The following is a 23,993-nucleotide window of genomic DNA, read 5'->3' as shown; positions in this document are numbered from 1 at the left end:
TTCTCCAGCAATGTGCCAAAAAATATTCTCAAAAGAATGCTCAGTACAAGCTTGTTGTTGTTGTTGTTAGTAGTAGTGGTATATTTCTGAGCTACAAAATTGTTAAATTTCAATTTTGGTTCTTTAAAATAAATTTTAAAATTATTTCTCTTCAGAATGAAGAGAGCAGGGATACTTTGGGTGAGGTTTCAACACACAAAGATGAAGAACGTGAACACAGGGACAAGTCACACAAGGAACGGGACCCAGATAAGGAAAGAAGAAGGCACCGAGAGAAGAAAGAGCATGCGCTCTTAGCTGTAGAAGGAAAAGAGAAGTTTTTGAGATTAAGAAGTTTCACATCTGTCAGGGATGGGGAAGAAGGGCACACCTCCAGGAAACATAAGGAGCAGTCTCACTATGAAGACAGACACCATAAGGAGAACAGTGAAAGACAACACAGAGAAGAAAACGAAAAGAAGAAGAAGGACCACAAGGTTTGCTTTACATTGGCTTTAGCTTCCCAGCAGTGTTGGCTAATATAAAATTCAGAAATTGTCAGATTTGCCTTGGAAATTGAATTTGTGTCAGAAACGAACATGATATGCTGAGAAAATATCAAGAAATACTGTGGCTTGAAACAAAAATACTATATTATGCTTTTCCGCAATGGAAAATTATTCATTAGAAGCCAAAAGTCAATAAAAGAATTGATTGGTTTTGTTACGCTTTCACTGTTTTTGTATACCATCCTTCTCTCAAAGAGTTTAGGGTGGCAGCATACATTGGATTATTCTATTTTATGCTGAAAAAGTGTGAAGTTTGCTGCTTGCAAAACATGAGATAAATTTGATGTGAAGGTCTAGTTTTTGAAGTAATCTACATTTCATTGCACAAAGTAGTGCATTGCACAAAATGTTATGTGCTCCTCTTTCGTGGTACACATAAGTTTTATTTGCAATATAGAGGATAGATAAACTTTTCAGGAATTTCTCAAATTTAGCTAGTTCTGTACATCTGAGGTATGCTTTCCCACAAGAGAATGCAGCAGCTAAACTAAGTTACAGCCTAGTCCTCCCATGTTTACTTGAAAGTAATTCTCACTAAGTAAGGGTATTGTGCATAGCCTTGTAGACTAACAGTTGCTCGTCATATTATAATGGGCACATTGTATACTGTGTTTGCTGACCTTGTTTTCCAAAGATATGACAGCCATACCAATCCGTTTTTGATCTTGAGTCCATTCCTTAGGGACCCAGGTCAGTGATAGACCTCCATGGCATGTTATTTTATGGCATGCTTTAATTCTTTTTTTAAGGTGTGCTGTGAATACAGCCCTAATACAGGCATTGTTTGCATAATATATGATGCGTATCTGGTGAACGCTAGCAATAGCCTTAATCATTGCTAGTTTTGTCTTCTTTAAAAACGAAGCTGTATATACTAAGAGTCATTGATATAAGAGTACATGCACCTGTTAATCCATATAAGGAGATACTTGGTCGTGTGGAATGCTGCGAATCATTGTATTTCAAACAATATATTTTTCAGCACCGTGAACATAAAAGCCAAGGCAAGAGCTCAAGGCATGAAGCTGAAGCAAGCCATCCACGTGAAAGGTGTGCTCTGTTTAAATACGTAAGAGTAGTCCCCATTGGGCACAGTGGAGCTTAAAAAGTAAAGGGACCCCGACCATTAGGTCCAGTCATGACCGACTCTGGGGTTGCGGTGCTCATCTCGCTTTATTGGCCGAGGGAGCCGGCATACAGCTTCTGGATCATGTGGCCAGCATGACTAAGCCGCTTCTGGCAAACCAGAGCAGCACACGGAAATGCCGTTTACCTTCCCACCGGAGCGGTACCTATTTACCTACTTGCACTTTGACGTGCTTTCGAACTGCTAGGTTGCCAGGAGCAGGGACTGAGCAACGGGAGCTCACCCCATCGCGGGAATTCGAACCGCTTACCTGATCGGCAAGTCCTAGGCTCTGTGGTTTAACCTACAGCGCCACCCGCATCCCACAGTGGAGCTTATTTCTGAATAAATACAGTGGATCCTCCGGATACGAACTTAATTCATTCCGGGGGTCCGTACGTACCCCAAAAAATCCACAACATGAGGTGCCGCTTCTGCGCATGCATGCGGCGTGATAGAGCGCTTCTGCACATGCACGCATGGCGAAACCCGGAAGTATACACTTCCGGGTTTGCCATGGTCGCAACCTGAAAGTTACGTTACCCGAAGGTAATGTAACCCAAGGGTCCACTGTATGTATAGGTTTCCTGCTTTGCAGACTGCTTACCCATATCTTTCCACAAGTTAGTGCAACATGGGTGTTTTGATCACTTGTGTCCTGCCTTCCTCCTTTTGATTAATTTTCCCGGGGAAGAGGGGCCTGAAAAATATATTTAAGGCAGTAATCCTGTATGCATTTTTCTGGGAGTAAGTCTCCGTGAATTCAGTCACACTTATTTGAAGTAGACATATATAGGATTGCACTGTAAAACTCCTAAAATAGCCAACATACATATTTTGGAAGCATCATCGTATTTTTTTTAGATGGTGCTTTATAGATTTGAGGGAAATATTTTCAGTTCCTAGGCACCAGCTTCTTGGTAATTTATTTATTTTCTTAGACATTTTGTGATTGTGTTGGATATGTTTTCCAGCCTGACAAAAAGCTATCTGACTTCTTTTTGATATCTTTTTGATTCCCTAGGGTCCCTGTTTCAAACAAATTAAAGCCCGCCACAGGGTTACATGCTGCTTCTTCTTCTCCTTTTCTTTTGAACTGCTTAGCTCTATACAGATATCTTGGATTTAGAAGGTTTTAATAATACGTTTGGTTGGCATGCATACCTATGGTATGACAAAATCAAAGTGCATAGGGCCTTTAAAAATTTATTTCATGAGTTGTAGGGTTGTTTTAGAAATCCATTCTTTAAGACTTGATGAAATGCCATTCACATTTTCTGCTTACTGTAAGTGAGAGCTTATCCAAAATTAGAATGCTGCCAAACTGCTGTAAGCAAGGATCTTGTTTGATTTTCTGCCACCAGAAATATATGGATACTTTGGAAAGGACAGGGTGAACTCCACAGTACATCTATTGTTCCTCAATATATTCTCCCATCAAAAGTAAATAATTTCTGTGTTGTAGAGACATTACCAAGGGGCAAGGCATTGTTATGAAAAGTAGTTCAGTGCTGTTCTTATAGAGGTTCGCAGATCTCACTATGTGAGAAAGTCACATGTTACAGTGTAAGTGGGGAAAGATTCAACATAATCACTTATTACCCACCCACCCCCATAGCTTATTTGTACAGGTGTAAAGCAGTTCTGAGACCTTGTGTTCCACAGAAATAGTGTTTGCTTGGTAGGCACTCCTTTTAATTCTGTGTTTGGTGTTTTTTTCTCATTGTAGTGGTACAAAAGAAAAAGTAAAGAGCCATGTCAAGAGTGAAAAAGACGCTACAAAACGAGAAGTAAGTGGTTTTATTTGGAGTGTTCTAATGCAAGAATATTGTAGGAATTAGTAATAAACCAAAGGAACAAGAACCTATAATTTAGTGAAGAGTTACAAAGGGGGAATCCTAATATAAGGCACAGCCACAGCCTTTTAAATCATGTCAATTTGAATAGGAGAATTAAGTATATACTTGTTTTTCTTCACTTTCAACTAATGGGATTGGAAGGTGTTTATCTTTATTTGAATTGTGCTTATACTAAACTTCTGTTCTATGTTGTTGAAAGTTTGCACCCAGTTCTAAGCTTGGTCTTCTGCATGCTTACATATAAGTGAGTTCTACTGAGCTCAGTGGGCTTTTGCATAAAATTGCAACCTTTTGGCCCGATCCTATGCATGTCAACTCAGAAGTAAGATACATTAAGTTCAGTGGGACTTACTCCCACAGTAACTATGTATTGGATTGCAGCCTTAGACACATTTACATGGATCATGCACAAAACGTATCGTCAGAAACTTCTCATGCTGTCTCTCTCCCTGGAGAATGTTAAAATGCACACAATAATTTATGGACGTAGACAAAAAAATAATCTAAAAATGATGTAGTATCTGACTGACTGCAGTTTTTTAGTCTTTTAGTCAGGGGCTGAGTGTTCCAGAGTGTGCACCCAATGAAGACATAAAATAAAGTTTAAAAGGGAAAAAAATACTACAGCCTTTCACACATTTCATAGATTACTCAGCACTGTACAGGCCACAGCATATTAGAGAGCAGGGGGCTCATCATGGGAGAGACATATTGGTAGAGCAACTTCCAAAAGGATAGTTGTCTTATGTTTGTTACCGTAAATACAAAAAAAAAAGTGTGTCTTGTTGCATCTTGAAAGTTTGATTGTGGCATAGGTTTGCCAACTTTGTCTGATGGTGTTGACATTGGACATGGCGAGAAAACAAAGTCCTAAATAAATATAATCAAGGAATATATTTAGCATGCCTGTTTCTAGTGTCTGATATAGTCAGGATTTGGGGTGGGAGTTTTTCTACAGATAAAATACAGATAAAATACAGTGAGGCTTTTCTAAGACTGAGATATTAACATGTGAGGAAGGGCAGCCTTGGAAGTTGAAAGCATAATATAAGAACTAAGTTGTATTATTAGAACTCTCTGCCACATTTCAGTGCTTTTCTCTTATGAGTTGTTTTATCTATTGATATGTTAGCGCCACAAAAGTGACAACCTGTCAGCTGTGGGATCCCATCGGCAAAGGCTATCAAATGAAGAAAGTGGCAATGTAAGAGCTGCAGATTATTACGTTCATTTTTTAAGGAGCACAGCAGTGCCAGTTAAATCTCACTGGTGAAATAAATTCCATTAATGTTTTCATTTGTACAGTTATATTGTGATTTAATTCAGTTGTTTGCATTTTCTTGCTAGAAACCAAATAAGGACACACCTTATCCAGATGCAGATTATGATAATGATTCTGTGAACTATGAAGATGATTTTGAAGTGAGTGCAAAGGAGTATTTTTTGAAGAAGGTAGCGGTATCAAATAAATATAGCTGATCCACAAGCAGTAGGAATATAGAAATCTAATTGCAATGACTTCACAGCGACTTAATTCTTTATATCATGGGGAGATGCTTTGGGGAGGGGGGGGGAATACAGTCATACTTTGGTTTTCGAACAGCTTAGTTTTTGAACGTTTTGGCTCCTGAATTCCACAAACCCAGAAATGACTGTTCCGGTTTGGAATCTATTTTTGGAAGCCGAGTGTCCAACGGAGCTTCTGCGGCTTCCAATTGGCTGCAGGAACTTTCTGCAGCCATTCAGAAACCGTGCTTTGGTTTCCAAACGTTTTTGAAGTCGAACAGACTTCCGGAACGGATTCCATTCGACTTCCAAGGTACGACTGTACTGTCAGCTACTGTCAGAGAAAAATAGAAAGGAAGGAAGTTGCCTTTTACTGAGTCAGCAGACCACTAGTGTTATTGTTATTTATCACCTGTCTTTCATACTAATGTTCCAGGGTGGGCTACAATTATTAAAACACAATATAAAAAATAGTTTAAACAACTTACAATCACAGTAGTAAAGAAACTGGGACTTTCTCTGCTACCCACACCCAGAGGCTCCTTTCCTTCATGTCTCAAGGAGGGCTGCATGTTTTTTGTACAGAACTCTACCCAAGAGAGCTTGTTTCTTTAAAACAAATTGCGCAGTTACTTCCACTTACACTGTTTGTTAAATTTTGTTCTTAGTAATGGATATTAAACCATTACCATTTTAAAAGAAAATCTGCAATGGCAAGAGGAAGCTTGAAAGCTTTTAGGGTTGCAGAATTGGCAGTGAAGATTGCTGGGCAATGCCATTGGTATGGGGTTTTCATTTGTGCTTTAAGAAAAGTAATTGCTACTGTTCTTATTGAAGGATTATGAAGATGATTTTGACGACATAGATGATGAGGATGAGGATGAAGGTGGAGATAGCCAAGAGCAAGAAAAGGAAGAAAGAGAAACAAAAGAAAAAGTAAGAAAAATTCCAGTAGCCAAGAGCGCAGAAGTAGAAGCAATTCAAAAAGCTATTAATGCTGAAAATGAAAAGATTGAGACCTTCCTCCCAAAACAAAGAGAGAATCCAAAAGGAAGGGAAAAGGAACTGAAAATAGGTATGTGACTAGGTACTTACTTTTGGTTAGCAGTCATAAGAGTGACCTATTGTGGATGTACACAATTTTTTTGCACTCATTGTACAGTGTAAGGTTATTTCCTGTGGTTTTAATTGCAACTAAAGGTGAAGTAGGCAAGCTTGTTGTTCTTTTTGACCATTGCAGGCTTCATCCATGTATATTGGAGTATCCGCTTGCATTTTAAAGATTTCATGAATATACTTACTATCTTGCAGAAAGGCAAGAGTCACCCGCTCGAAGTCCTGTTTCTGGAAAGTTCATTGATTTCCAAACTGCCAAACAGCGGCAAAGTATCAGAAAGATTGCCAGTGAGCAGAAGTAGGTAGTATTAAAATATATCACTGCATGTAACTTTTGCAACATGGCTTGCATGTAAACTTCCAGTAGTTTTTTTTAATGTTACAAGTGTTGTACGCCTAACAAAGTGCAATAAGGTCTAAATTGTTTGCATGTGTCACAATCCTATAGGGATAGAAATCGGTTCATATTTGCATGATTCTAGAACAGCAGCTTATCTGTGGAGGTGCCAGAGAAGACAGAAAAGTCTTTCTGGCCTTTCCTGCTGTCTCTCTTGACTCGGCTCAGACGCTGTGATGTAGTAATCTTAGCCAATGCCCATTTATATTGGGCAGAAAACTATTTTGTCCCTACTCTGCTCCCAGTAAGCAACAAAGCTATGTTTCCCTTAGTTAAGGGAGCTTGATGATTTCCACTCTTGACTTAAGGCAAGTTCTGCTTCAAAGTTGGGCTAGTGCAGGAAAATGAGGGGGGAATTGTGTCCTTATTAGTTTTCTAGTTTAGCAGTCTGGTGATCACACTCCAAAATAGTCTGCTCAGAGTTTCCTTCCTGGGGAAAAATGTATAGATAACTAGTTTCATCTTAGTTTTTATTCAGGAAAATCAGATTGTTAAATCGGTTTTTAATTTGTTTTGTTTATCTTGGTTGTAAATCGTTTTGAGACCTTTTTGGTGGGAAGAGATATAAATTTAATAAACCTAAACCAGGAGTATTCTCTGTCACCTAATATTACTGTTTAACATATACTTAGAGTCAACGTATATGTTACATTTCAAACCTAAGGTATTTTAAGTGTAAACCTAAAAGCATAGAATATGAATGCTATAAATATGTGCTTGCAAAAACATGTATTGTGCAGATACGTGTCAGGCAGCTGTGATTTGATGCAGGTCCCTGTTGATCTTACATTTGGTGCCAAACCTGTGTTGCTCCCTGTGTAATGTCTGAAAGAGCCCTTAGTGTCGACAGCATGCTGTGTGCAGTAAAGTATACAGAAATGAAACGGCTCCTACCCAGGAGGCATTCAATTGCGTTAATCTCATTCTCCTCAAAGTGCATTGGAACTGCAGACATAAAACCATTCCTTCAGATTATGTGCCTTGATTTTGAACTCTGTGCTCTTCCCTTTAGGAGTGAGACTATTTCTAGACCTTATAGTACATGTCACTATATTTAGTTCTTACTAGCCATTTTGCTTTCTTGTGACGTGTTTTCAAGGAAACGTAGCATTGAACTGCTCCGACTTATTGACCTGGACTTTTCAGTCACCTTCTGTTTGCTGGATTTGCCTCCAGTGAATGAATATGACATGTATATCCGGAACTTTGGGAAAATAAATACCAAGCAGGTACACCGCACAGCATATGCATTCTGACTGCTCTCATTTCTTGTTCACTTGATTTCCTGTTCCTCTCATCCCTTCTTCCTTTTCTGGTGTGTTTTTAGCCTACAGACAGGAAGTATGCTATTTTTATTTATTTGTAAGCCATTCTGGGAGCTTTCCTGGCTAAAGGGTGGGTATAAATGTTTTGATTAAATAAATACAACATTTTCAGTACTGACAGTACCCCAAAACATTCATTAATTTCTGATAATGAAGTTGGCAATGGGGTATATGTTTCTAATGCAAGAGAAATTGCGTTTGCCAATTCTAGTACGTTTAAAGTCAAGAGTTACAGCCATAAGAATTTTCACACTAGGGCAAACTAGAAAAAAAGTTAGATACTTAGTAGGTCTCATCCAGATGAAATCAGGAGCTCAGAGTGAATGGGATATTTTCATATTTCTACTTTAGGCCTATGTACAGTGGAATGAAGATAACCTGGACAGGGATGTTCAGACTGATGAAATAGAGACTCAAGAAAAATGGACCCAACATCCTGGAGAAACTGCTGTTGTGTCTGGAGGTGATTATTATTTAGATATGTAGAGGTGTTAAAATGTAATATAATTCAAGAATACGCTAAGAGAAACCTCACTATGTATCTCTTATTATCAAGTGGTCATTTCCTATTGGCTTTAGCAACACAAAATGTGAAAGCAGTTTGGAACTTTCTGGGTAATGTACTATCGTCTTTCCTTGGGTCTCATTTCAGGTCCAAAAAGCAGCAGTGATGTATCTTCCCTTACCCCAAAGATTGATTCCCAGAGATTGGCAAGTTTTCTGAGATCTGCTTGTCAGGTATATATTTTACTTTTTATATTCATGCTTAAAATAATAATTAGCAGGTACTTTTTATCACGGGGACGCGGGTGGCACTGTGGGCTAAAGCCTCAGCGCCTAGGGCTTGCCGATCGAAAGGTCGGCGGTTCGAATCCCCGCGGCGGGGTGCGCTCCCGCTGCTCGGTCCCAGCGCCTGCCAACCTAGCAGTTCGAAAGCACCCCCGGGGGCAAGTAGATAAATAGGTACCGCTTACCAGCGGGAAGGTAAACGGCGTTCCGTGTGCGGCTCTGGCTTGCCAGAGCAGCGTTGTCACGCTGGCCACGTGACCCGGAAGTGTCTCCGGACAGCGCTGGCCCCCGGCCAATAGATGTGAGATGGGCGCACAAACCCCAGAGTCTGGCAAGACTGGCCCGTTCGGGCAGGGGTACCTTTACCTTTACCTTTACTTTTTATCACATGTGGTGGACCTGTCCCAAGGTAAAAGACTTGTGGTTTGAGGACCCGATCCCCCCCAAAGTGGAATGAATACACAAGGACACGTGATATAAGGTTAATGGGCAAGAAAAGGCCACAACTTTATTGATTACAGCAAGTGAAAAGGTATTGGCTTAGGCATTGGATTACGTCAGCTGACTCCACCCCCTCAGAGAGGGGTGAGTCTGAAACAAGGGGGGGGGGTTATTCACCAGTAGGTGGAGCCTGTTGATGCTAATCCAACTATAGGCTCTCCCCTGATGTCACCGAGGGTCGTGCCATGGCCTCCCGCCAAGCAGGCATCAGACAGAATACACGACCGCCAGATTCCTTTAACGGAATACCCAAAAATTGAAGGCATAGGCGATGGCCACACCTAACCCTTCGACACCACAACACATTATTCCAATGCCTAACCTACCCACCAATACCACGAAAGTTGTGACGATTGCTACGAGGTAGGCGAAAAAAACCAAAAAGCCTAATGCCAAATGGAAAAATTCCTACCAGGCTCCCCGGACAACCAGGGCGACCAACCTAAGGTCCATAGGAAGGCCAAGGAAAACCTAAGACCCTGAGCTCAAAGGGAGTGGAGGGTGGGTGAATCGTGATGGGTCGATGAAGAGTGAGGCTGAGGAGGGGCTGGCGCCGCAGTATTAAGGCTGCTGTACATGCCCCTCGGAGGCACCTGGTTGGGTGCCTGCCGATGGGCGTGGGCGCCAGCCAGGTGAGTGGGAGGCAGGGGGCTAACGCCCCCTGCTAGAGGCGGGGCTTGGGCTCCCGCACACAACTACTCCCCTCTCTTCAGGAGGAGAGTCTTTCTGGGAAAAGATTTATAATGAATTTTAAAAAATGATGAAATATACATTTATAAAGAATCCAGAAGCCTTTCTCCTTGGAATACAGTGGTACCTCGCAAGACGAACGCCTCGCAAGACAGAAAACCCGCTAGACGAAAGGGTTTTCTGTTTTGGAGGCGCTTCGCAAGACGAATTTCCCTATGGGCTTGCTTCGCAAGACGACAGCCCATAGGGAAATATCTGGGACAGCGGGGAAGCGCAGCGCGTCTTCCCCACTGTCCTCGGACCTCCTCCGAAGCCGGGCGGTGGGGCGGGAACGCCTCCTCCCGCCGCCGCCGGGCTTCGGAACGCTGCTCCGAAGCCGGGCGGCGGGGCAGGAACACCTTCTGAAGGCGGGTGGGGGGCGAAAGTCTTTGTCCCCCCTGCCTGCCTTCCCAGGGGCTTTTAAATCGCCCCGGACAGCGAAATGCTGGGGGTGGGAAGAAAAGCCCTTGTCCCCCCCCCCCAGCCTTCAGACTGTCCCCGGACAGACTGTCCCCGGACTTGGTCTGAAGGCGGTTTCCCTAGGAACGCATTAATTGATTTTCAATGCATTCCTATGGGAAACCGTGCATCGCAAGACGAAAAACTCGCAAGACTAAGAGACTTGCGGAACGAATTAATTTCGTCTTGCGAGGCACCACTGTATTAGGTTCTGAATTGCCCAAGAAAGATGTAAAGGTATTTTTGAACGCCACAACTGCTGCACGAATTTTAATAGCCAAAAAGTGAAAAACACAAGAACTACCACCTGTGGAAGAATGGCAATTCAAGATGATGGACTTTATGGAGCTGGCTGATCTCACTGGGAGAATCTTCGACCAGAAAGAAGAGGAAAATCAAGAAGACTGGAAGAAATTTAAAGACTATTTGAGCAAATATTGTAATATTAAAGATTAGTAGTTACTTGAAGGTACTAAACAGGCCTAGGATTAAATTAAGACTAAATAAATAAATAAGACATAGAATGTTAAGAAAAGTTAAGAAATCTGATTATAAACTGAATATTGTACTTTTGAATAATGATATAGGAAAACTGCTACATTCAGTTACAAGGAAATTCAGATGGAAGAGATTAGAGGAAGTCAAGTAATACGTTTAAGAAGTTGGAAATTTAATTAATTAATCAACTTTTATTGCTTATATGTTTGAGGTTGTATTTTTGGTTATCATTTGTTATATTCTTTTTTTCTTTTGGTTTTATTGATTTTATAGTATGTGCTGTATTTGTATGAAACTTAATACTTGGGGAAATACTTGGGGAATACTTGGGGGAAAAATAAAATAATAATTAGCAGTAACCATAGTCTGGAGCTTAATATATTCCTTACATAGACAAGAGACAGAATGATCGCTTGTGTTTCCCCTCACCTGGTTTTCATTCTGTAGGATGGTTTTCCTTAATCAAGTAGGAATGGGTACCCATGGAGGAACAAACTCCTCTATAACAGCTCCGCAAATTCAGTTTTTCTGCTTGTCTTGAAACTTCCCCACAAAACTTTCCCACCATCTTCTATCTAAGTCATTGAAGTGAGGTAAAAGCAGTTTAAGCCAGCAGACTCCTTAGCAGGTTATTATCACTGAAGGAAAGAGTAATAGATTTCCCCCCACATTTCTAACAAATACTATTTTTTTTTAAAGGTAATTGAAGTTCTGCTTGAGGAAGATCAAGTAGCAACGCAGCCCCGGCGGAATCTGAGATCACGACCATCCAGTCTATCTATTAGTGACAGGTGCTTCCAGTTAAACACCAATCTTCCTTTCTTGAATGGTAAGACGCTTTTTGCTCTTCATCTTGTAGTGGGGCACCAGAAACTCCTATTCTTTTGCAGACATGTCTAGATCTTTTGCCTGTGACTGATACATAGTCAAAGTCATGATGTTGATCAGTTTATAGAAGAACCTCCTTGTTCAGAGGCAGTATGCCAGATCCCAGGAACAAGCAACAGGAGTAGGGCATCATTGTTTTATTCCCTGCTTGTGAATTTCCAACATTATCTAGCCGGCTGCTGTTGGGAACAGAATTGTAGATGCAGCGAGACAATCCTTACATTCTTCTGACCCATCTGCAGCTCTCTGCAAAGTTAAATTCAACTAATTTGAATACAGAAGCATGCCTGTTAGTTTGCCTAGATACGCAGAAGGCACAAGTTTTACATAGCAGCAGCTTTTGTCTTGCAGACTGAGGGCTAAAGTAGATAGGATAAGGGACAACCACGATTAGACACCCTAATCACTTAATCAAACCAATACCTCTCAAGTGCTTCTATTTAAACCAAAATCAGACACCACCCTTCTTGCTTTTAACTAAAAAGGGAAACATTGGGAGATCCAGTCCCAAGTCGCCTCTGTAGTTGAGCCATAATAGATTTTTAAAATGTCATCTGTGATTTTTGGTTTCCCCCCCTAGGTCGAAGGGTATCCTGTTTGCACATCTCACAGGGTCAGAGGCAAGCTCTGCTTTCTGTTCATGGGTTTCCTGAGAAGTCAAATGACTTACCGCTGGACAGCAAATACATAATTTGTGTATGGAATGTCTGGCAACCTTCTAGTCCTCAGAAATTACTGTTTTGTGAATCTCAGGTATGCTTTAACGATATGCCACTGTCTAATGCACTAGCACCCACCTCTTTGTATATGTTCTAATCTAATTGTTGCCTGCAGACCCACATCAGCCACAAACGCACCCAAGACTCCTGTCTTACCTTTCGCTTCTAGTACTGCCACCTTCCCTGCTTTCCACTTTCATCACAGAAGAGAAGGGAAGAGAGAGAAACAAGGAAAAACCCTCTCCAGGTTACCAGAGTATTGTAGATTAAGTGGAAGGCAGCTATAACAGGATTTTTCCTCGAGTGCACACTAATAATATTTGAATACAGTGGTACCTCGGGTTAAGTACTTAATTCATTCCGGAGGTCCGTTCTTAACCTGAAACTGTTCTTAACCTGAAGCACCACTTTAGCTAATGGGGCCTCCTGCTGCCACCGTGCCGCCGGAGCATGATTTCTGTTCTCATCCTGAAGCAAAGTTCTTAACCCGAGGTACTATTTCTGGGTTAGTGGAGTCTGTAACCTGAAGCGTATGTAACCTGAAGCATATGTAACCTGAGATACCACTGTATCTACAAAGCAGTTTGGGACTGCTAATCTAAAAATTGCGTTAATTTTATATCCATGGTATGTTGTCCATTTTGGAACATTCTGCCTCACTATATGACAAAAGAGAGATTGACTTGGTGTCCCTACCCAGGTAGCCAAACCACCACACACACCCCAAGTCCGGGTTCAACAGCAACGGAAGTTGTTCCAGTTTGATTCAGTTCAGACCAATAAAGGTTCAGTAACTGGGTCACCACATGTGGGTCGACTGGCTCAGTTCTGATTAATTCCCTTAAGTCAAATATTAGAAATAAAATGTTTTAATTCAACTCGGCAGCAACATATTATTTAATTCCCACCTATAGAGACTGGCTGAGCACTGCAGCATGGGGAAGGCACTCTGTTATGCACAAGAATAATATCCTCTCTTCTTTCCTTCTTTCAGCAGCCTGCTTTATCTTTAAAATTTGCTACAGTGGTTTCTGTCTCAATGAGGAAGCTTACATCCAGCTCAGCTTCCACACCCCCTCTTACAGTCTGCTCTCTATGGGATTTTGAGCATGCCTGTGCATTTAGACAGTCATGGGCTAAACCCAGAACAGCTGTTGCTCGGGGAAAGAAAAGTCTCAACTCGAAGATTTGACACACAGAAATTCTTGTTTTCTATGGGAACAAATGTGCATTGGGAATTCTTCTGATGCCCCCAAAGAGAGTGATCTAATTTATTTAACTTGTTTGTTTTGCATGTATTTTGTAAACAAAGCAAAATATATGTTAAAACTACCAAGCTCATGTAATAGTCATTTGTATTTGGCATCTGTTTTAATGAACTTTTAATGAACAGAGTTTTCCAAGGGGAAATAAAGCACTGAAAAAAATTCCACCCCACATCATTTAGATATATTCCTGTTCAGGTGCTACAAAAGCTTTCAGACAGTAGTTCATCTTCTATTTTTGTTCGGGGGGGGGGGGGGGTTCATTCCTTTATGTTCTGTTTGATTCCATAGTGTACTGCATGTGAAAAACTGATTACTTTGTGTCATATTTTATCAAATTTGCATACACTGGTACCTCGGTTCTCATTTGTCTCGGAAGTCGAACATTTCGGTTTTTGAATGCTGAAAACCTGGAAGTAACTGCTTCAGTTTTCGAACACTTTTTGGAAGTCGAACGTGCCACACAGCTTCCGTTTTGAGTTTTCCATAAGTAAATTCTTCCAGAAATGCCTGCTTCAGTTTTTTAAGGTTTCGGAAGTCGAACGGTCTTCCAGAATGGATTACATTCGAAAACCAAGGTGCCAGTGTACCGCCCTTCATCCACAGATTTCAGATCAGTTCACAACATTAAATTAAAGTGTAAGATTAAGGGTTCAATACTACATCTATCCCCACAATCATTGCATTACATTAACACTATATTATATCATTGGAATGGTGCTAATGTCAAATGTGCTCCACGTAGGCAAAACAAAAATTATCATTTCTCTTCCCTTCCATTAAGTTGGACTCCCATCGAACCAAAACACATTCAGTATAACTATATTTCCCTCATTTGTAATTCTGGGATATTTTGTCTTGCCGTATAGGTGACATGCTGCTGCTTTAGTCCTAGTAAGGCTACTTTAGTGTTTGCTGGAACAATCGATGGTTCAGTGCTGGTATGGGATCTCAGAGAAGACTCAAGGTTGCACCACTGCATGAAGGTCAATGAAACAGATTGGACATTTCGATCTCCAACGTTTTCTACTGGTTGGTCAACATCCCTTGAATGATATCATCACATCTGTTGCAACCTGAGTGGCCAGGGCCATGATACATGAACAAGCACAGTTCATATATATGAAGTTGTTCCAATTCCATTTTGGGTATCTCTCTCCCCCCCCCCACTCCATGCAAAAGATGTGTAAAAAGATAAGTCAAAGGCTGAACCCATGTAATTAAAGTTGATGAAAAGAAGATCAGTGAATCTTTTTTTTTCTTTTATTTTTGCTAGAATACATACCAAGCCTGGCATGTTTCAGAGGTTATTAGCAATACTTCCAACAAAGTTTAATTGTTTTTTAATTAATGCTTTTTCTATGTTTTCAGCGGTTCTAATTTTTATATGTAAGCTGCCCTGTCAGGGGAAAAAGGCGGAGTATAAATAAATAATGTAGTAAATCTAAATGTTATTCCTAGTTTGACATGTTTGCCATTTTACCACTCAAGTGGCATGTATGATAACTTATGATTAATATTAGAGAGTTTAGAGTTAATTCTGCTCCCTGTATCTTCTGAGGAAAAGCACCCCAGCTTGAAATGCAATGGGCGTGGTGCTTTCAGCATAATAGGGTTAACACTTAGTGAAGTTTTTAACATCATATGCAGTAATGTAAACATGTATTAAAGAGAACAGAGACCTTATTTGAAATTTGTTTTTTTAGCACTTTTGTTTCCACACCAGTTTAGCAGTCACTACAGTCCTGAATTAAACAAAACGGGGGTTGGTTGGATGGGTGGACTTACTGTTTGCTTATTTCTCAACTATAGATGGAGTATTTGCCTCAGTAAACCACACATGTTCTGTGCTGACAGTCGAACCTGTCTCAACATCTGTCTTCAAGGAGCAGAATTGTGGTCTTTCCTACCTCTCATCTCAGGAAGGTACGCAGACCGCTCTCCAGAAATTGACAAATATTCTTTGGAAATACAGGTTGTGCCCACAGTTGTTATTGTTCTGGAATTCCTTGCCTATAAACATTTCTGTAGTTCAGAAGCCATGGTTGGTTTAGCCAAAGTATGGCTTGTTTGAATATCCTAACTCAGTCTAGCAGACAAATAACCTTGGTTTATTTTCTGGGATCAAACCATGCTGTTAACTAATTCCATGGAAGCAAGAAGCTCGCAGGTGGTGTCCAATCAGTAGTCTACATCAAACAGCATGGTTTGCTAAAGGGCTCTCATTATTTTGTAGTCTTTGGCTTCTGTAAAGCTGGGGAGCCAGAGGTACCGCAGGAGAGTCATCTTCTGAGTCAGAGCATGGCAACAGAGTTGTCCTATGATGGGAAGAGCCCTGAAGATGGCACTGCATGTTCTTCCTTCTACTCACCACAGTGAAGTCACATGAACCTTTCCACAGTCGTCTGCCACGCATTGCAAGGTCCTCATTTCGTGGGTCATGGCAGATGTGAAGCCATAGTTTATTGCTGGCTTTTGAACTGCGGCTTATCTTTACTACGTTTTGGCATTATGAATGAACCCAACAGCCTTGCTTAATTGTGGTTTATTTGACCATCCCAGCTACTTGGCAAACTAAGAGGGACGGGCAGTTAGAAAACAAGCCAAGCATTAGAGACACCTGCCGCAGGCTGGTCATTATTCTGCTGCTGAGTTTCACTGCACGGTTTGTTTCATTCTGTATTTGTTTTATGGCATGGTGATATTTTAAATTGTTTCTTTCTATCAGCTGGCTTGAGGAACCTTGATGGGTGGAAAGGCAGCATATTAATTTAACAAACCAAGAAGTGAACATTATTGCCTCAGTGTTGAGGATAAAATTCTAGCATGTTAGTATCTCTGTTAATGCCTATCTTATGGGGGTCAAATTTAAGTGGGCAAAATAATGTATGATCAACCATAGTGCCTGCCAATCTATAACTACTGAGTTATCATTTTTCCTTGCAGAAATGTTAGGACTTTCATTTCAGATTGCCTCTATGGATGAAAACGGGACTCTCAGTCTGTGGGTGAGTTGGAACTTTCCCATAGCTATTACTCACTTGTTGCTCAGGCTTTTTTGTGCAACTTTGGCTGTTTTTGAGAGAGACTTTACACAAACATTAAGGATGTTATCGCTTGGAAAATGCAGTTTCCATTTCCTGCTAATTAGGGCATCCTGTTGTGAATCCTGTTTGTAAGTATCATGAGCATCTTTTTGGTTGGTTCCTATTAAAACTAATAATAACCTTTTTTAAAGAATTACTCTGCTTTTAGATCTAGATTTCCAATGCAGTTCACACAAGAATGCTCCATACAGTAGTGCTTTCCCCTGCTACTACCACTGTCATGCTTTCCTGTTTGTAAAGTTGTCACAAAATTTATTTCTGAGGAAGACCACTCTTCTGCTGCACCTCTGGAGCATTTATGTATTATTTTAAAGATCTGTTTCACTCATATTCCACAGCAGTATAAAGCGCAGCCAATAACCTTTCACTACGCTGTGGGTTAAACCACAGAGCCTAGGACTTGCCGATCAGAAGGTCGGTGGTTCAAATCCCTGCGACGGGGTGAGCTCCCGTTGCTGTCCCTGCTCCTGCCAACCTAGCAGTTCGAAAGCACGTCAAAGTGCAAGTAGATAAATAGGTACCGCTCCAGCGGAAAGGTAAACAGTGTTTCCATGCGCTGCTCTGGTTCGCCAGAAGCGGCTTAGTCATGCTGGCCACATGACCCGGAAGCTGTACACCGGCTCCCTCGGCCAATAAAGCGAGATGAGCGCCACAACCCCAGAGTCGGTCACGATTGGACCTAATGGTCAGGGGTCCCTTTACCTTTACCTTACTAAGCTTTGGATGATATTGTATGCTTTCATTTGTGAATTTTAGTGTGGTAGGGATGCCTAATTGCACATTATATGCAAGATTTAAAATATATTTTAAGAGAATGATCCATTTAGGCAAGGAAGCCCACAACCAAATTTTAGGAAAGGAGAAGCTGGTCTTAGGGTATATTGTTTGGAGAATGCCTGCAAAGCAAACTTTGTTTTGAATAAGCAGCAAGTCAAGGAATAAGAACTAAGGTAGTACAGTTTTTAATTTAGTAAACTGCAGGGTAGGCAAAGTCTTAGTGAGAACATACGGAAAGCTGAAATATGTTTCAGAATGTTTGCGATGAAAGCTCCTCTTTTTTCTTGATTATTATTTTTTTGCCACTTTTTAGGTAGTAGTTGAACTTCAAAAGGGGGATCTGGCAGGCTCACAAAGTGATTTAGGTAAGTGAAACTCCTCAGTGAAGCTGCTGTTTATGGAAGGGAAGGAAGACAAGGTCAGATACTGTGAGAAAAGCATTGCTGGTCATCACAAAAGCTTGGAATTGTTCTGGGCAGGCAGCCAACAGTGGAATTGCATGCAATACTTACATGAAGCATTAAAACAATGGCTCTGTATACCTAGAGTCACTCTAGGTGGTATCCTCTATCTACCAACTTTCCTTTGTAGAAAAATCTTGGACCTTGGAATACATGTTGGTCTGCAATTTCCATAAAGCACCAAATCAGTTCTGCTATTGTTGTTGTTGTTGTTGTTGTTGTTGTTGTTGTTGTTGTTGTTGTTACAGTTCAGTTTTATTACTTACAGGCTTAATTCCAGGGGGCAAAATAAAACTGGTCCACAGCTCTACAGTTCAGCTGAATTGCAGGTAAAGATATGACACATTTCTTGAAGTTATTGTTCTATATAGCCAAGCATATTTCTTTGTTATAATCTGTGTTTTTCAATCTGAATCACTCAGTACTTTTGAAAACACTCAGTTGCTGGAGGTTTGCATTGTCCTCTCAAAGTGTAAAAGCCATTTAGGCTTCATATGTGCTTTTATACAACTGCAGCTGTGGATGTGGTTGCTATTTCTACCACATCCTGAGGGCAGGCCAAGCATTATGCTGCTGTTAGTGGAAAATCGTTTGGGAGAAGGATCCTCCCTCTAACAGTGGACTAAGTTGGTGAGTGCCGACAGGATTGTAGCCAAAATGGGGACACTAAGAAACGGGGGGGGGGGTATCAGTATGCTTGGGGGAACCCCAAGATTTACAGCAAAACAAACATTTTGAGAATGTTTCACTGAGAGCTAAATATGTTCAGTATCCACACAATACTGATTGCCTGTTGTGGGGGGGGGGGGAACACCAGAAATTGGGGAGAAGAATGGAATGAAATATCTTAGAAAAGGATATGAGACAGTGAATGAGAGCACTCTACACTGCAACATTTCTACAATATATAAATTTATCCATTTGACATTTTCCCAGATTTTATTCAAGGGATACCGTGCTCACGAAGGTACCTCAGACACTGAATATTAAATTTCTGCCTTCAAATCCCAATCATTTTGTTGTCGGAACAGACGTTGTGAGTAATATTCTCTACTTAATTTCACTATTGCCTCCTTTCTTCTCCTGAATGTTGTCCGTGATCTATTTGCATTTGTTAACATTTTAATGGCGACATCTTTAAATGCATGCACTTTCAGGTTCTTATTACAAATTGCTACATTTTAAGTTCTAAATAAAGCTAACAGCTCTCTGTAAAGTGTTTTTCATGGGGGGTTTTGTATTAAATTTATTCATTTAATATGCATACAAAACAATAATTTACATGCCTTGCAGACAAACAAGCAGAAAGGAAAGAAAACAAAACAAAAAGCAAAAAAATAGGGATAAAGGAAAATTACAAAAAATAGGTGGATGATAATACACCCTGGTGACTTACCTCCACCAGTGCTTGTCATCTTTAATTCTTTACCATTATTGTTTACATTGCAGTTCATGTTACTTGTTTTATTAAACTATTAAAACAACTTTACAAACTAGTCTAAACATATCAGCATGCTATCTTTAGAGCAGTGTTTACTCATATATTCTTCAAACCATATCCATTGTGATCTAGTTTGGTATCTTATTGCTGCAGTTAATTTTGCCCATTCTATAAATTCAGCTAATTTATATATCCAGTCCACTTTTGTGGGTATATAATTTCCTTTCCAGTTTTGTTTTTTTTTTTGCAAGAAGTAGTGTGGTGTAGTGGTTAAGAGCGGTAGTCACGTAATCTGGGAAACCGGGTTCGTGTCTCCGCTCCTCCACATGCAGCTGCTGGGTGACCTTGGGCCAGTCACACTTCTGTGAAGTCTCTCAGCCCCACTCACCTCACAGAGTGTTTGTTGTGGGGGAGGAAGGGAAAGGAGAATGTTAGCCGCTTTGAGACTCCTGAAGGGGAGTGAAAGGCGGGATATCAAATCCAAACTCTTCTTCTTCTTCTTCTTCTAGCCTACCTGGGTTGTTTCATTTAACATAGCAGAAATAAGAGTCCCCACCCCCCACCCCGCTTTTTTTTTAATTTGCAGGCTATAGTGAGCCATGGTACAAGGCATGAACTCAGAATACCTCCCAGGTGGTTCAAACCACAGCAGGGGGCGCCGAGATCAACCAGAATCAATGCCATCGACTTCTCTCCTTTTGGAAAGCCAATCTTTTTGGTATGGATGCCCATTTTCATTTCTTGGCAGGAGCTTAGCCGAGCTGTTTAACAGAGCTAAACGGGAAAATGCGTGTACCCTATAATGGAGCAGTCTTTGCTTTCTGTAAAGAGTTTTGCAAGTAGCATCAAAATTGCTCAACCCCCCAGCTCTGGCTGCGTGACTCAGATTTCAGTCTGTTCTGAGATGAGGCAACAATAATAGTGTCTTGTAATTCTTCGTACACCTACAAACAGATGAACGTCAAGTGTAAGAACACACACAGTTACCTTTGTTTACATAAACTTGTAGCCAGACCATAACCATGTAGAGAAAGGGCCGTGAACATGCAGCGTGACTGTAATAGCTGGACGGAGTGAAATTCTACAGTTGTTCAGGCTCTAAATAAGCACTTAAATTTACTCAAGGTGTTGATTGAACGTGCCCGGTGAAATGTTCTGCTTTGAAAATTAGGCCCCTATGCCATGTTGCAAACTGCTTTTATGACTTTCCTTAGTTTCCAAAAAGGTTTGCTGTTCAGTATGGGCCTAGGCCGGGCCTGCTATGACTCGCAAGGCCCCTTGGGCACACAGAAGAGGGTTATGCAGGCTTCTGGATTCAGATTATATGTTATAGCAATATATAGGAATATAGCAATATTGGCCAGACTATCATTCTAGTATTGTTTTGAATCTGGGAAAGAACAGTGGGGTCAAGTGCTCCTCCCTCACCTTCCTCTTACCACATGCTGGCTTCAGTACAGTGGTACCTCGGGTTAAGTACTTAATTTGTTCCGGAGGTCCGTACTTAACCTGAAACTGTTCTTAACCTGAAGCACCACTTTAGCTAATGGGGCCTCCCACTGCCGCCGCACCGCCGGAGCACGATTTCTGTTCTCATCCTGAAGCAAAGTTCTTAACCTGAAGCACTATTTCTGGGTTAGCGGAGTCTGTAACCTGAAGCGTATGTAACCTGAAGTGTATGTAACCCGAGGTACCACTGTATAACGATTCTGGCTTGGATTAAGCCAGAGCCACCCATTATGTCCCAAAAGGAGCTCGGGATGCTTTACAAAGCCTGGAACAATAATTTCAACAGGGCCACTGTGTATATGACCTGTACAAGCAGACTCCGATTTGTGCAGGGGTTGCATTCTGTGCAACGGTGGAACACAAATAAGCACATTTTGACGCCTTGTGCCCTCTTTTCCAGCCACTTCCAGGTTGCCTCCTGTTACGTGTCTATTGTACATTCATAAATCAGTTGTTGCCTGTATACGTAATTACCAAAACTCACTTGGCGGGGGAAAGAAATTTTGGCCTGCACCCACAAGTTAACTTTAGCGAATATTGACAGTGGAAAACGCAGCATCGCTTCTGCAAGATTTGGGTGCAGGGAATGACGCTCCCCAACCTGGCCTGTTATCCTGAAACCAGTTCAGTCAGAGATTATTCACAAAAAGTTCAGTCTCCCTTTCCTTGGTACTAAGGCACAAGGGAGCTGGCCTGTTAATCACACAGCATGGTACTGTGTGATATATATTGCCACCACAAGAACCAATGCACAGAACAATTTCTAATGTCAGCCTTACCTTTTATTACCAGGGATGCTTGCGGCAATGCAAGCAATAAGGCAGCAGCAGGTAGACAGGAGGGAGAGCATTGGAGTTTGCCACTTACGTGCAGTTATTTGTGGGCAGTTATTACATGCTGCGGGTGAGTGGCAAACTGTGCGTGGCTCCCTTTAGAGTTGGTTGTACCTTTTAATCAATAAGAGGATTACTTGTGCCAGCGAACCGCTAAGGTTTTTGTCTTTATGTTTTCAGGTGGGCTGTTCAGATGGAAGCATAAGATTGCATCAAATGACCTCTGAGCTCCCACTTATGCAGTGGAACAACAGCACAAGTGGGCAGCCCATCATTTCCCTGCAGTGGGCTCTGACCAGACCAGCCGTCTTCTTTGTTTTGGATGCCATGTCTGTCGTTTACATTTGGGACCTGCTGGAAAACGACTTGGCTCCCGTAGCCAAGCAGCCTATCTGGTCCGATAAGTAAGTCCATACATAGCACGGTGTTTTAGCGATAGTCATGCAAACTTGGTACAAGCGACCGCTGTTCCCTTGCTATAAACTCCAATCTTCATGAGCTTTACGCTTCCTTAACCCATGTGAAGATTACGACCATGGTCCAGGTAATCGCCACATTTGGGGTCAGGAAGGAAATCCTCCCCACGTTTCCCTCTCTGTTCCCTCTGGTGAATAATTTCCAAGCTTAAGGTAGTTGACAGGGCTTCCAGGAGGAACAGAGGGATTTTGATGCAGCCGGGGGAGTCAAACGGCCTTGGTCCAGTGTACCTGAAGGAGCGTCTCCACCCCCATTGTTCTGCCCGGACACTGAGGTCCAGTGCCGAGGGCCTTCTGGCAGTTCCCTCGCTGCGAGAAGCCAAGTTACAGGGAACCAGGCAGAGGGCCTTCTCGGTGGTGGCGCCCGCCCTGTGGAACGCCCTCCCACCAGAGGTCAAAGAGGAAAACAACTACCAGACTTTTAGAAGACATCTGAAGGCGGCCCTGTTTAGGGAAGCTTTTACTGTTTAATAGATTATTGTATTTTAATATTCTGTTGGAAGCCGCCCAGAGTGACTGGGGAAACCCAGCCAGATGGACGGGGTATAAATAAATAATAATAATAATAATAATAATTAAATGGCCATGGCTTTGAGTCTCTCCTGATGTTGAAGCAGCAGGGTGGTTGGGGGTGGAGATAGCTCTTGGAGGTGGGAGTGGGGAGAAGCTGGTGCAAATGCGGGAAGGGGGTCCTTGCTGTGTCCCTCAGATGAAGCCACATGGAATGGCAGCTTGTGGAGGCCATTTTGGACAGGAAGCAGGAGGAGCCAAATGACAGTTGGTCCCAGCCAGGCGAATGGAGGGAGATTTACTTTTTCACCTTTCTCTCCCTCTCTTCCTCCCTTTGTTAAACAAGCTCTATTTTCCCCTCAGGGTTATAACTATGGCTGTACTGGGCGAGCCTGAAAAACCCAGCGGTCTCCTGGGGATTGCCCTGGCCAAAGAATCTGGAACAATAGACATAAAGTACGTAAAGAAGAAATGGGCACTACCTCAGCCAGAGGAATCTGAGAAATTAAACTTGCTTCTGCAGCAGGCCTTGTAAAAAGAAAGACATGCCTTTCTGTGAATACACACATATGACAACCATTTGATTTTAGATGTATTTGTTAATATTTTGGTTTTGACATCGCTTGAGTAAAATACATGATTTCATATTTTTTCATTCATCTTTGTAAATAGTATTTATATATTTTTAAAGTATCGACACAGTATTTGAACCTGAGGTAGAGAATATTTTTATCAAACATAAAGCAGAACAAATATTCATGATATTTTATGCAAAGGAGAGATATAAATTGTATTTATATTTAATTCCAAAAATGTATTTACTTAGTATATGCTATGCATTGCAATTTATAGATATTTTAGAATAAAACAACATGCAGTCCTATGAAGTTTGGGTATCTGCTTTATATATTTATCATTCATGTGAAATAAAGAGCATTAATTTGCTACAAAACATTTAATAATGTTGGGTTGGAGCCCATGGAATTAATACAGTGTTTGGTTTCTTCAAACACCTGTTACACGTTAAGTGCCTGCTTCTGGTGTGGCTGTGGGACATTATAGAATCAGGGACAAGTCTTCATTGTCAGCTATGGTGCAAGCCTCTTTGTTGTTTTTGCTGCAACAGACTTAACACAATAACCTGCTCTCCCTGT

At 41.4% G+C, this 23,993-nt stretch overlaps 1 protein-coding gene across 2 annotated transcripts in view; it reads left to right on the top strand.

The window, feature by feature from the left end:
• DYNC2I1 (dynein 2 intermediate chain 1) overlaps positions 1-23,722 on the top strand; it is a 28,287-nt gene extending 4,565 nt beyond the window's left edge. The window contains exons 5-25 of one of the 2 annotated variants that reach the window (XM_082192204.1): positions 156-476; positions 1,531-1,598; positions 3,404-3,464; positions 4,666-4,737; positions 4,881-4,955; positions 5,877-6,114; positions 6,351-6,453; positions 7,652-7,781; positions 8,229-8,340; positions 8,530-8,615; positions 11,553-11,682; positions 12,322-12,494; positions 14,595-14,757; positions 15,538-15,651; positions 16,672-16,733; positions 17,923-17,974; positions 18,339-18,399; positions 19,007-19,106; positions 20,098-20,229; positions 22,034-22,257; positions 23,203-23,722. In XM_082192204.1, the coding sequence (XP_082048330.1) occupies positions 156-476; positions 1,531-1,598; positions 3,404-3,464; positions 4,666-4,737; positions 4,881-4,955; positions 5,877-6,114; positions 6,351-6,453; positions 7,652-7,781; positions 8,229-8,340; positions 8,530-8,615; positions 11,553-11,682; positions 12,322-12,494; positions 14,595-14,757; positions 15,538-15,651; positions 16,672-16,733; positions 17,923-17,974; positions 18,339-18,399; positions 19,007-19,106; positions 20,098-20,229; positions 22,034-22,257; positions 23,203-23,374 (2,649 nt within the window). In that variant the 3' untranslated portion in view covers positions 23,375-23,722. Of the gene's footprint in view, positions 1-155; positions 477-1,530; positions 1,599-3,403; positions 3,465-4,665; positions 4,738-4,880; positions 4,956-5,876; positions 6,115-6,350; positions 6,454-7,651; positions 7,782-8,228; positions 8,341-8,529; positions 8,616-11,552; positions 11,683-12,321; positions 12,495-14,594; positions 14,758-15,537; positions 15,652-16,671; positions 16,734-17,922; positions 17,975-18,338; positions 18,400-19,006; positions 19,107-20,097; positions 20,230-22,033; positions 22,258-23,185 lie in introns of both variants that reach the window. The other variant, XM_082192205.1, reaches the window with a different exon arrangement.
• Positions 23,723-23,993: the final 271 nt, after the last annotated feature.

The sequence above is a fragment of the Podarcis vaucheri genome (genome assembly GCF_965113315.1).
Source record: "Podarcis vaucheri genome assembly, chromosome: 12".
In the NCBI taxonomy this organism is placed as follows: Eukaryota; Metazoa; Chordata; class Lepidosauria; order Squamata; family Lacertidae; genus Podarcis; species Podarcis vaucheri.
This window is presented reverse-complemented; position numbering and strand designations above follow the sequence as displayed.